The 14022-nt window shown below is 42.8% G+C and overlaps 1 protein-coding gene across 1 annotated transcript in view; it reads right to left on the bottom strand.

Annotated features, from left to right (window-relative positions):
* LOC117959726 (calcium/calmodulin-dependent protein kinase type II subunit beta) overlaps positions 1-10259 on the bottom strand; it is a 42743-nt gene extending 32484 nt beyond the window's left edge. Inside the window, exons 1-5 of the mRNA XM_034897005.1 lie at positions 9993-10259; positions 4189-4283; positions 2362-2421; positions 650-704; positions 4-69 (exon numbers count right to left, since the gene is read on the bottom strand). Of these exons, the coding sequence (XP_034752896.1) occupies positions 4-69; positions 650-704; positions 2362-2421; positions 4189-4283; positions 9993-10054 (338 nt within the window). The 5' untranslated portion in view covers positions 10055-10259. The remainder of the gene's footprint in view (positions 1-3; positions 70-649; positions 705-2361; positions 2422-4188; positions 4284-9992) is intronic.
* Between the last annotated feature and the right edge of the window lie 3763 nt (positions 10260-14022).

Consider the following 14022-nt stretch of genomic DNA (forward strand, 5'->3'; position numbering starts at 1 on the left):
TACCTGGCATCGGCTTCACTGTAGTACTCTCTAGCCACAATGTCTTCAAACAGCTCCCCTCCTGTCACCCTGAGAAACGTAAAGATTATGCATTATACAGAAAGGTTATACAATGACATACATACCTTTACTCAGGCTGCACACACACACACACACACACACACACACACACACAGGAGGGGGATGTCCTCATTAGGGGGAAACCCCGGCTGCAGGATTCACTCCGACTGGGTTGCCATGGAGACTGGCTTCAGTGCGGGGGAGTGTTGAATCTGTGCGTGTGTGTGTGTGTGCGTGTGTGTGTGTGTGTGTTTGTGTGTTTGTGTGTGTGTGTAAGTGTGGAAGCCGCAAGGATGGAGGCAGGGAGGAGGGGAGGAGTGTTATGTAATGGGGGGAACCGACTTAGAAGCGAGGAGGGATGAGGGGAAAGGGAGGAAAGAAGGAATGCGGATATGAAGAAAAAAAAAGTGAAGAGGAGACAGATGCAGCGAGGGTTGAAGAAGGGAGTAGAAAGATGAAGCATCAGGGGAGAGGGAGGAGGATGGAGGATGGAGGAGGGAAAAGCAGCAGTGTGGCAGAGACTGAGAACAAGGAGAGGCAAAGAGGAAGGAAGGAAGGAAGGAAGGAAGGAAGGAAGGAAACAACTCACAGGTCAAAGAGGAGATAGTGGAAGCCTTCCTCTGAGATGCTGTCATGGAGACGAACTGCAGGCAGAGGAAGAAAGAAACAGATCACAATAATCTGACCTTATAATATTTCATCTTCATCTAGCATTCGCTGTAATGCACACACGTTATTTGGGTTCGTGGTGGGCACAGACGCATGTTAAAGGGCCCTCACTTATGTTTTTCAATATTCTTTTATTTCTTTATTTTATGTCACCTTCTTTTCTCCAGGCAGCTCATTTAGAGCATGTTGTTATTTGCAATGGCGGCCTGACACATTTGCAAGGGGGGAGGGGTAGGGGTGAAAACATCCCGCCATATAAAATGGGACACCACTTGGTGACATCACCACGCAGTATTGATCGCAAACTTCCAAGATGCCGTCTCTTGTCCGTCACATGCGTGGGTTTTGACAACGGTGTCATATGCATTTCTATATTCATATATTTTATGTTCACTTTGGTGGTCCAAAAGCAGATGTTCTTATCTGTGTAGTACTTAGGTCTGTTTGCAATACCGATGTGTACACACACACACACACACACACACATGGTGTGTTGTGTATCTGTTTCCGTTATCACTGTTTTGACTGTCATTGATGTCCAGAAAAACGTTTTGTTAAAAGAAAAAATCTGTCTTTAATGCCCAATAAATTAAACATAACAGCCAAAAACATTACATTAAATATATTACATTACAGAAGCATTATCAACCATAACTTACTGTCTTCTGAGTCAAGGCTGATCATATCCTACATACATTATGAAAAGACTAAAAGCAGCAACGATTTGATTCTACTAACAAGCAGTATTGTCTGTACAGGGTGCAGCCACACCAGCGTTTTAAAATTCACAGCAATTAAAGTTAGTCCAAAATTAAATCTACCCTGCAGGGAAGTACATGTTTTCAGTTATTTGTGTATGAAATGTCTCGATTATTCTTTTTGGATAAATCTGCAGATTCATTTTTCAGTTTAATCTTCCAAACTGCAAATGTTTTTGCTTTAAAAAATAGGACAAAAACAATTAGTTCATTATAAAAATAGTTGCTCATTTCACTTTCTGTCTATCAACTGTTTAACAACCCGTGATAAGTTTAAAACAAGAGAGTCAGGAGCCCACCTACAGTACAGTATGTAAAGTATGTATTATATGTATACTAGAGCACCCGATATTAGGGCATTTCCCCATATATACCGATGTATAATATAAAAATATATATTTTTTAAATATTCATTCATCAGAATCATTTATGTGACAAATAAATTATTCTGATGAATTAATATTTAAAACGGACGGTCAAATATGTTATGAGTGTTGGTGTTGCATAGTCTGTCCACCAGAGGACGCTCTACAACGTCCCTGTTAGTGATGGCGTTGCATAGTCTGTCCACCAGAGGACGCTCTACAACGTCCCTGTTAGTGATGGTGTTGCATAGTCTGTCCACCAGAGGACGCTCTACAACGACCCATAAATAACCACAAACAACTAATGTGAGGGTAATCTGTTTATGTCTTGCAACACGTTCCTGGGTTAAAAAAAAATATACAGTTTATATATCGGATTTTTAAATAACCAAATATTTGCATGCGTGTCGGCCTTAAAATCCTTTTTGGGTCGGGCTCTAGTGTAAATCATCTAAATCTAATCTATCTATCTGTGATTTCTAAAGAGGAAACGCTTGTAAGTGTCTCACCGATGTTGGAGTGCTTGAGCAATCTGCAGATCCTGGCTTCCCTCTCCAGTTTCTGATGGTCTGTAAGACAGTCAGACTTTAGGATTTACTACATGTTATTGTTATTTACACAAACAAGAGAAAGCAGAAGCTGCAGGAGGACATTAGGAGAGAGTTCCTGTTTTATTCTTTACAAATGTGTCAATGAAAATGGATTTCTATAAAAATCTATTTTTAATTTCAACACTTTGAATTTGGAACTTTTCTCAAGGTGATTGACAAGGACTTTTGGGACAGACGGACACACACACACACACACACACACACACACACAGACACACACACACACACACACACGCACACACGCACACACACACGCACATGCACACGCACACGCACACACCCACAATTTTCCTACATGGATGAGATCAGCCAGAGGGCTACATCTGTCCCAGATGTCCATCTCACCTCTCATTCAGATGGAAGAGAGGAGACAAGAGGAGAGGAGAAGAGAGGAGAGGAGAGGAGGAAGAGAAGAAGGAGGTGAGAGGTGAGGAGGCAAGAGAACAGAGAAACAAGAGGAAAAGAAAGGACTGAAGGATATGAGAGGAGGATGGAGGGATGGAAAATGACATGTCATGTGAGAAGAGGAAACAATAGGAGGTTAGGAGGTAAGGTGACAAGAGCATAAAGATATGATTGGAGGGAAGAGGAAAAGAAGAAAGGAATTGGGGAGAAGAGGTAGATGAAGAGTGGGAGAGGAGGGTGAAGGAAATTAAGGCAGAAAAAATGAGTAGAGGAAAATAAGAGGATCAAACCAGAGAGAAGAGGAGTGGATGAGACCAGGGGAAAGGAAATGAGAAGAGAAAAACAAGAGAAAAGGAATCAATAAGAGGAGAGGGGAGGACAGACACGAGAGAAAGAGAGAGAAAACATGAAGAGTAGGAAGAAGAGTAGGAAAGAGGAGGGAAGATCCAGTTAATTGGGGTCTTGATGAGAAGTGGATTTGATCCACGGGATCCAGCTCTGCAGCTCCAGTCCTGCAGGTCAGACCCAGACCTGATCCGCGTGGATCACGTCAAACCTAAAACAGCTGAGTGATCTGACCTCAGAAACCGAGACGCCTGAAGAGACAAGCCTAATAATAAAGGTGGCGTGAGACCGTTGCAGCCATCAGGATCTCATTTCCTTGCTGTAGTCACACCATTGGTGCTATTTTCAGATGATTTCTGGGGCAATCTTTGGAAATCATTTGATCAGAAATATATTGGAAAACAAAGACGGGATGAAGATAAAAGACGACATAATGTCTAAAACGCTACAAATAGCACTCGGAAGGGGACACTGCTTATCTGTCACTAGCATATCAACAGTCTATAGTACTGTAAATCTGTCATCATTCTTTTTTTTCAGGGAAACGTGTGTTTGTCGTCTTTTTTGACGCTGTGATCGTCCCTCTTGCTGTAGATTCTTCTGAGCGAAACCGCCATCTTTCTCGGAGGAGGAACAGACGCGAGAGCTTCACACCACTGCGATCAAATATGCTAAAGTCAGCTTTCAGATCTGGGACACACACACACACACACACACACACACACACACACACACACACACACACACACACACACACACACACACACACACACACACAGACACACACACAGACACACACACACACACACAGACACACACACACAGACACACACACACACACACACACACACACACACATGATGATGAAACCCCCCCACGATGTCTTTCCACTAGTTCGTATCGTGCCACTGGAAACACACACACACACACACACACACACACACGTTACAGGGTGTCTGCTCATGTCTCTCTCACCTCTGGCCGAGAGCTTTTTGGTGTTGATGATCTTGGCGGCGTACTCTTGGCCCGTGCAGAGCTTGACACAGCGGCGCACGACTGAAAAGGCCCCCCTGGGAAACAAAGACCGGGGACAGGAAGAGGAGACGGGTCAGCTGCCACATAAGCTTTGTCAGCATCAGAGGGGCGTCTCAGCTATCAGATCTGAATGTCTGATGTGTTTGAATCCAACACGCCACCAGTGGAGGACGAAGCACTCCAATCTACAGTGTGTAATTTGTAACATAAGTAATGACACAGTGTAAAGTAGACATACTCTATTACAAGTAAAAGCTCTGCATTTAAATTTGACTTACACCACCGTTCAAAGGTTTGGGGTCACTTACTTATTTCCATCCCACTCCGTTATAGACAGAATACCAGATGATCTGAGTAGGGGGGGGCGAATGATCTTTACTGTGACATCTACATTGTCCATTATCAGCAACCATTCATCCAATGTAAGCACATAATGTGATCTGAAAACTGCCATGGTTAAAAAAAACAATGATCTCAGCTGGTATTCTGTCTATAATGGCGTGCAATGGAAATTTCTAAGTGACCCCAAAAATTTGACCGGTAATGCAAGTAAAGGTACAAAAGTATCGGCATCAAGATACATTACATGTACCAAAAGTTTAAAGTGCTTGTTCTTTTGGGCCTGATGTACATCCAACAAGTCCCCCTTGGTGGAAGGATAAGGACTCTTATCTATATTTTGTATTAACAATCTGCAAAGTAACTTGAGATCTTATCAAATAAACGTAGCGAGGTATAAAGTGCGATATTGAGCGGGCTACGATGTACAAAGTGTTCACATTTCAAAAAAGATTGAGTCCAGTTTTCAGACAGCTCCAAATCTTTCTTCTGAGCTGTGCTGCAGCAAGTAAAAGTCATGTTTAGGGTTTAGGGAATTTAGGCAGAGGACATCTACGGGACAGAGTGGAGACACAGATTTTGGTCAAGCTTACATGACGGCGCTGCTCTGTGGTGCGGTTCACCGAAACGGACGTAAGAGGCAACAGAAGCATCATGTGACTCTAGTTTGGGACCTTCTAAAACCCTTAACAATGATCTATGATCATCCAAATTTCCCTCTCATAATGCTCCCTATAACCACTGAAAATTGTCCTAAAATAAATCCAAAGTCCAAACATTATGGACATTATCTGACATTAAGCGATGCTGCTTCATTAAAGTATAATGTAAAAAAAAGAGCTTAAGGTGAAAAAGCTTAACGTGGTCAATCATCACCAAATTTATCTCGCATATTGCTCCTCGTCACAGCTGAAAACTGTCAAAACATAGAACCCAGAGTCCAATTATTAAGGACGTTATTTGACATTAAGGATTCTGCTTTCCTTTCCAATTTGCCATAATGAAGCAGAAACGCTTAATGCCAGATAATGTCCTTCATAATTGGACTTTGGGTTTTTGACAGTTTTCAGTGGTTATGAGTAGCAGTATGAGAGAGACATTTGGTGAAGATTGACCATTGTTTAAGTTGATTAAACCACGTTGAGCTTTTTCCTCGCCGTAGGCGCCAACGTTAACGTGAGATAACTTCTTTAATCGTTGCATTTTGGTTTAGTTTTTTTTGACAGGCTTAAGTGTTCATGACAAGATATAGCCATGAGAAATTTGGTGATCATTGATCATTGATTAGGTGCATTAAACCACGTTAAGCTTTTTTAACATTAAGCATTTTACAATGTCCCTCTAGCTAGCAGCAGGTGACGTTAGCCTACCGTTAGCCACTGATTTAGTAAAACCAAATTGGCTGTGATTGGCTAGTTGGTTAGGTTTAGGCATGAGGAGTAACATTGGTTATGGTTGGGTTAATAATATAAGGGTAAACCAATCTGAGGCAGAGGAAGGCGGGTCATACCTTTGCCATCGCGGGACTTTACAGCGCACGGTGGGTTCAAGTCTAGTTTACTTCAGGTGCACTTCAAAAACTCGGAAAAACTCAAGCTATTGTTCCAAAGTGCCCTTCTGCCATTAAGTGGTTCCTCTTGTTGTTGTGTAACAGCATCATATGTCTTTTTAAAATGTATTTAAATATACCATATGGCATTGTAGATAGATGGGATTCCCGGCTGAAATTCCCACTTCGGGGGATCGTATGTTTCCGATTTAGGTCAATTCAGCGTTTAATTAGGTAATGCATTTCTTCTGAATACAACGTAATAAATCATGGAGTTTGAGGATTTAAATCTTGAGCTATGAGTACTTCCTGTTGGGTTTAATGTGGACTACTGTAATGGCCACTGTGGAATAACTTCCCCAAATACAACAAAGCATGCAGTAAACATGAATGTTAACAGCAACAACCCCTTACATAAAGGGCCATCCGGGCTACAGCGGTCACATTCGTCTCTTCTTCACGACTTATAATGATCTCAGCGATGTGAGTTTTAACCAAACTAGTAGAGCAAGTGAAAGCAGCATTTCGAGGAGACGTATTGCAAGTGTGTTTGAGTTTTCAGGGACCGTTTCTCATCAAACCCAACAGAGACAAACAGAAATAACCACCTCTGTCATTTCTCAGAGCTAATTTTATCTCACCTCGGTGTTGTTACGCAATGAAACACACTCACCAGCTCTCCAGCATGCATGCACTAAGAGGAGACCCGGGTGAGTGAGCGTGACACCGGCTGGCTCTCCCGCCGTGTGCTAGGAACGGAAGCAGAGCTTCGACATGACAGGTTACCACCTGCAGGGCCCATGGGGGTCAGGAGGATCCGGATCAGAGTCTCTAACATTATCTTCTATTTTCTCCTTTTTGGTTATTAGCAGACTAAACATTTCAACAGCCATTGAGCCAAAAAGGAAATATTTGGTGTAATTTTTCTGGGAAAGAAAACATAGTACTATTAGAGATGAGAGTCATCTTTTATCTTGTAAATATAGTAGTAAGTAACAATATAATATTGTTATGTTGTTACTCAAAGTCGTCTTTCCCCGGCGCTTTACGTCACATTAAAACTGGCCGCGACATGTGGTGAAAAGCTCAAGAAGAAGCTGATGGACAGTGAGTCGTTGATTATGAATATATTATAACTAGAGATGTTGATGGAGACTACGTTGCTTGTGATATGTCATTTGGCCCCAAAAAAATTGACTTTAAAGTAGTTTATTTCTGTTACTTTCCTTGTTATGACTCATAGCAACGGATAAACCTACAGCCAATCAGAGCAACAGATAGACCTACAGCCAATCAGAGCAACGGATAAACCTACAGCCAACCAGAGCAACAGATAGACCTACAGCCAATCAGAGCAACGGATAGACCTACAGCCAATCAGAGCAACGGATAGACCTACAGCCAATCAGAGCAACGGATAGACCTACAACCAATCAGAGCAACGGATAGACCTACAGCCAATCAGAGCTACGGATAAACCTACAACCAATCAGAGCAACGGATAAACCTACAACCAATCAGAGCAACGGATAGACCTACAACCAATCAGAGCAACGGATAGAGCTACAGCCAATCAGAGCAACGGATAGACCTACAACCAATCAGAGCAACGGAGTATGTGACGTATGTTAAACTTTTGCCAAATCTCGTAGGAAGAACGACAAAAACATCTTTCCGATTGACAAATGCCTCTTCTATCCCTTGTGTGGTCTTCCTGTCAACCATTAAAAAATAAAAAATAAACACTTTTTTAACATTATTATCCATTTTTTCTGACATTTTTGTCACTTTTTCAATGTGTTGTTGTTGCTTTTTTGAGGGTTTTTTCCAAAGTTTTTGAAATTTTTTAATGTTGACATATTTTTTAGAGCTTGTTCAACGGCCCATCTTTTGTGAGAAAAAATTAAATGTAACTGAAAAAAAGGACAGCATGAGGGTAAAAATGAAGGTTCTGTCGATATCTCCTAATGGACGCCATGGAGGAATCTACACATCTCACTTCTCTGGCAGACGGCCATCTTTGTTGTAGACAAATTCAACCCAAGCCGTCTTAGGTGACGTGGTTGTCCATCATCGTATAAAGCCCCGACCTGACAATCTGATTGGTCCAAACAGCTCTGGTTCGAGCACCGTCGCTCCACAACAGATCAAGTCCAGACCAAAAAACTTAGCCCCGACCTCAAATGTCGAGTGCAGATCTCTGCAGGGTAAATCCAGACAGCTAGCTAGACTATCTGTCCAATCTGAGGACTATGGTTACCTGGTCCTCAGGTCTCTGCAGGGTAAATCCAGACAGCTAGCTAGACTATCTGTCCAATCTGAGGACTATAGTTACCTGGTCCTCAGGTCTCTGCAGGGTAAATCCAGACACCTAGCTGGACCATCTGTCCAATCTGAGGTTTCTGGACTATTTTGCAGCGGCTTTGTGGGGAATTTAGCTCCGCCCATGACGATTCTGATCTATTTAAATAAAGGCCATTAAATCCGAGAACCAGGATGTCTAATCAGAAATCAGTTAAATAAAAAACACCTGTGTGTGTGTGTGTGTATGTGTGTGTGTGTGTGTGTGTGTGTGTATGTGTGTGTGTGTGTGTGTGTGTGTGTGTGTGTGGGGCCTTTAAACTTTCCATCGTGAAGACAACTGGTGGAGAATTCTTTGTAAGAATGACTCCATTCTTTTAAACTTTAGTCGACTGATTATTTAATTTCAATTTTTATTTATGTTGTCAAATCATAACGGACGTTATGTCAGGACCCTTTCCAGACGGAGTGGGTCTAGACCACATGCTATAATTTCCAGATCCCCTTTAATTCTTGACTTGCTAAACACCTTTCTGTCTTTGCATCTTTAAACACACACACACACACACACACACACACACCAAAGAGTGACAAAACCATCAGCAGAACAGCAATGGGGCTCTGTTATCAGCGAGGGCAGCTGCTGCTCCAGCATCTCTATTGTCTTTAACTTATCACATCCCACCCACACACACACAAACACACACACACACACACACACACACAGACACACACACACACACACACACACACACACGCACACGCCTGGAGATCCCAGCCATGACTAAAGAAACATCTAAATAAATCCTCCACATTAGAGCTGAATCCATCCACAGCACTGAGCTGAACTGTGGATGAATGTTCCTGTGAGGAACCGAGATCCTCTCTGCCCACGCACAACCTGACAGAGACACTGAGTCCACTTTGCATCTGCCCACTGTGGCACCCCAAGCCTCATCAGTCTCTCTCAATTTGTCTGCACGCTATTAGGGAGGGCACAACCCCCCCAATAAATAAATCTCTTTCTTTTTTAATCACAACACACACCTCATTAGAGAAGCAGTAGATCAGCTGCAGCGGCATCACTCTCTGACTTCTTTACTAAGCTAAGTGCCACTGTGATTAAAGCCAGTTGATGATGAGAGGGAGCTTCATGCCAACACATCAGCTTTTCTCCCTGATATTAGGCCACTTTGTCCCTAATTAGCTTCTGGGTAGAGAGAGGAGGGGAGGAGGAGGAGGAGGAGGAGGAGGGGTGTTCCCAGAAGTGTTCCCAAGCTCATGCAGCCCCATCTTCATGCAAAATCTAACTGCATTTTTGAGAAGTCTAATGGTGATGAATACAAAAAGCCATTCACTAAGGAATCATTTAGGGTTATGCAGAGATGCGGGCGAGCTCCAGGTCAGCGTGCGTCTTGTTTTGGATGGATGGAGATGCATCCATCTCCGCAGATGTGCAGAGCTCCATCTCTCCTGTGGTTATAGGACACGCATGCAGGGTCAGGCTGCATGCAGGAGACTCAGAAATAACATGTATAATGTATGAGCAGCTTACTTGCCAAGCTCCTCGTACAGCTGGTACTCATCTGTAAAACGCGTACAAGTTGTCGTTGCCATGATGTCTCCCCTCCTCGGACGGGTGCGGGTGCCGAGTCCGAAATGCACTGTGTGCGTCGGTCGCTGCAGACAGGAGGACTTCCTCGGGCTCTCTGTCTCCGCCCACCTTAAACCTCCGGACGGCTGAGTGGTTCAACTGCAGCCCGGCACACACACACACACACACGCACACGCACACACAGGGTCCTGGCACGGACGGTCGGCAGTGGGCTCTCCCCTCCGAAGCGTGGACTCTTTAAATACCCCCCAAAAAACTGGTAATGTGAGCTCACAAATGACGTGTTCCTCTGGGTGATTGTGGAAAAAAAGGAAGAGAAATGAATCAAAAGTGAAATCAAAGGCTGATTGAACATTGTGGGGGAGCTCAGCATTTTTGATTAGGCTTATTATTAATCAGATAATGAGAAGAGAAGCCTGCATCCGATAATGAAATTCATTCACTTGTCTGAATCTATTTATAGACTTATGAGTGAATCCAAAGAACACTTCGTTCTTTGCAGCTTTTCAATGCAATTCAATGAGTGCAAAGGACTTTTTTTTGCATCTTTACGTCACTTTTAACAAATAAAAGAAAAACACAATTGTTTCCTTTAGGCATATCAACCTGTCAGGGGCCCCTGGGGGGAAACAATTGGCTTTCGGGCCCCTGTAATGTCAGATTGAGCCCCTGTGTACGTTTACATACACACTAATATACCACTAATACTCCAAATTGGATACTCGTCATGTAAACAGCAAATTTTGTTAAATATTCCAAAGCAGGCCTTTTCCCAAATATAACATTTTCTTAGTTAAGACATGATTTGTTGGTATTATTCAGGTTCCAGGCAACCCGTAACTCGTGTTTTCACAACCTTCTACCTGTAAAAGTGTCCTGGAACGGCGGTCGAACCCGTAACTTACTACTTGTGAACTTGTACCAGATATTCGTACTCCTAGTTACAGTTTTTGACGTCACACACGCATAAACAACAATGGCGACCCCTGTTGATGCCGTACAGACGCAGGTGGTCAACTGTGACATGCGATTGTGTACAACTACAGGTTATGTTTTTTAAAGGGAGCCCAAAATGTGTTGCAGACTAGAAATTGCTAGTATCAGCTAGCGCTAGCTAACGTAAACGTTAGGTAGCCGCTAGCTGGCGCTAGCTAGAGGGGTTTGTCGTGACTTTGCCTGGAACGCTAGCAGGTCGTGAGGCGTGACTTGAAGTTGTGACTTATGTGCAAAAAACTGTGTCTGGAACGCAGAATAAAAAGCAGTCTTTGGGCATGTACAGCACTCAATCGGGTTTTTGTTTAGTTTTTTTTACTGCAGTTTGTGACGGCTTCTTGAGCGGTTGCGGCGTACGGTCGGCTCTGTGTGTCACTGCCCAATGTGAGGCAAGTGCGGATTTAAGTCGCGCATGCTCAGATGTGAACGGTTTACGACATACCTGTCATACTGAAATTTGTGAAATCCATAAAAATTATAAAGTTTCCCATTACAAACAATAACAGAAGATGGGAATCATTTCAAAAACGTCTACGGTTGTTTGATTGCTAACATTAGCTCAAAACACCATTCAACTGACAGCCTTTGTTGTGTTTGTTTGCTAACTTGTAGCTAAGCTAGCAGTCATTTCAAAAACGTTTTAGCTAGCTATTGTTTTTGGGCTGCTAACGTTAGCTCAAAACACCATTCAACTGACAGCCTTTGTTGTGTTTGATGCTAACTTGTAGCTAAGCTAGCAGTGAACCAACTTTGTTAAGTAGGTCAATTTTTACTGTGTTGACATTACAGAAGTTTCTCGTTAGCATCTTTTATGCTACTTGTCGCAAAGTGATGCATGCGCAACTCAAAACTGAACTCGATTCCCATTGGGCAGTGACACTGTGCGTTGCTATGGTTGCTATACATCCATGATACAAACCACCCAGCCAACAGTTGGCAGGGCTGTGCAAGAGATGCATGGTGAACAAAAAAGATTTAAAGCTTCTTTTGGGGCTTATTTAGCCTCGGGTCAACCATGTGAGCAACCTGCTGCCTGAAATCACACCTCCTTTTAAAGAAGGTTTTTGTACGTGCATAAACATCGCAACGCCGACCATTTCAAAAAGGTGGTTTAAGGAATGAAAGAAAGAGGCTTCAACAAGTCCGCCGCCCTTTACGACGGGGAACTGAAGCCGTGATCTCTGCTATCCAGACTCCTTTGACAAAAACAACGATTTTACCTCACAGAACACAGGAGTTGCTGCTGTACTGCTGCCTCCATCGGTTAGTTAGTTAGTGTTATCTTGTGACTTTGGTGGTCGGGAACTGACAAAACCAGCTAACTAACTTTAACCATCATGTTGTCCTCGGGTCAAATTGACCCGTTTCCCTATATCAATGTTTTTTTTAACTACCCAATTGTAATTACCAAAAATAACATAATTGATTCCAACGCTCTTTGGCACGTAGAAAACTCGACTTTCATTAGTTTTGGGGCGTCTTATTCAACTTTATAGCATTTGAAATAAACATTGAAGTGGTTTTGAAATTGTATTGAGTAAAAGTTGACATATTCCAGTCTGCGATTCTCCATCAACATATTTTCCTTTAATGTAAGTCTAAATAATTCCTAATTTCTGCTTTTCTAACTCAAACATTAGGTGTACATTTTTTTAATGACCATACATTCCAAAACTAACCGTAAAACGGAAGTTATTAGTGTTAAACGTCAAAAAAGTGACAAAAAAAAGCATCAAAAGTGATGAAAAAGGGACAAAAACGTAAGAAAAAGTTAAAAACATTGATAAAAAGTCTCAACAAAAGTGTTGATTTTCCAAAACAAAGGGCCGTCTGACTAAAATATTCTAAATACAGCGTCCACTCATACTGATAGAGACATTTTAGGGTTGTAAAATGTGTTTAGCTGTAGCCCCCCCCGTCCACAGCAGGACATTTCTAAGCTTCCTGTCCACCTAATAGAGGGAATTGTACTTTCAAAGTCAAGTCACAAACTTTTTAAGTATTTATTTTTATTTTATAAGTCTTTTATTTCACAACTTCTGTGTTTGACTTTGAGACGGTGAAACGTCGGCCGACCCGGACACGGAGTTGTTGCTACGCAGTCCTCCTCCATGTTGTCATGTCATCCACCTGATAATCTTATCATGACCAATCAGAGCCCAGAGTCTGGATAGGTAGCCAACAAACACCGTGAGACAGATAAAGAGGACATGAAAAAGATTGGTCTTTACCAAAGTCTTCAGGTTGAAAGGGACCAATTCATCCAGGACAAAGGAGTTGCTTTTCATCTACCAGTTTTTAAGAGAAACTCCAATTTGTGTTTACAAAAACTTGAAGGAAAAAAAAAACTTAAAGAATCGCAACAACATTTTAAATTTGGCAACAGAAACACTTAAAGGAGTGCTATGCAGTTTTGGCCGTTTTGCTTTTTGCTCGCATGTGTCTCTAGAACCCCCCTACAGGTTTCTCTAGAAAGCCCCCCTACTGGTTTCTCTAGAGAGCTCACCCTACAGGTTTCTCTATAGAGCTCCCCCTACAGGTTTCTCCATAGAGCTCCCCCTACAGGTTTCTCTAGAAAGCCCCCTACAGGTTTCTCTAGAAAGCCCCCTACAGGTTTCTCTAGAAAGCCCCCCTACAGGTTTCTCTAGAGAGCTCACCCTACAGGTTTCTCTAGAAAGCCCCCCTACAGCTTTCTCTAAAGAGTTCCCCCTACAGGTTTCTCTAAAAAGCCCCCCCCACACAGGTTTCTCTGTAGAGCCCCCTACAGGTTTCTCTGTAGAGCCCCCCCTACAGGTTTCTCTAGAGAGCTCCCACTACAGGTTTCTCCAGAGAGCTCCCCCAACAGGTTTCTCCAGAGAGCTCCACCAACAGGTTTCTCTATAAAGCTCCCCCTACAGGTTCCTCTAGAGAGCTCCCCCTACAGGTTTCTCTAGAGAGCTCCCCCTACAGGTTTCTCTAGAGAGCCCCCCTACAGGTT

The sequence above is a fragment of the Etheostoma cragini genome, chromosome 16 (genome assembly GCF_013103735.1).
Source record: "Etheostoma cragini isolate CJK2018 chromosome 16, CSU_Ecrag_1.0, whole genome shotgun sequence".
NCBI lineage: Eukaryota > Metazoa > Chordata > Actinopteri > Perciformes > Percidae > Etheostoma > Etheostoma cragini.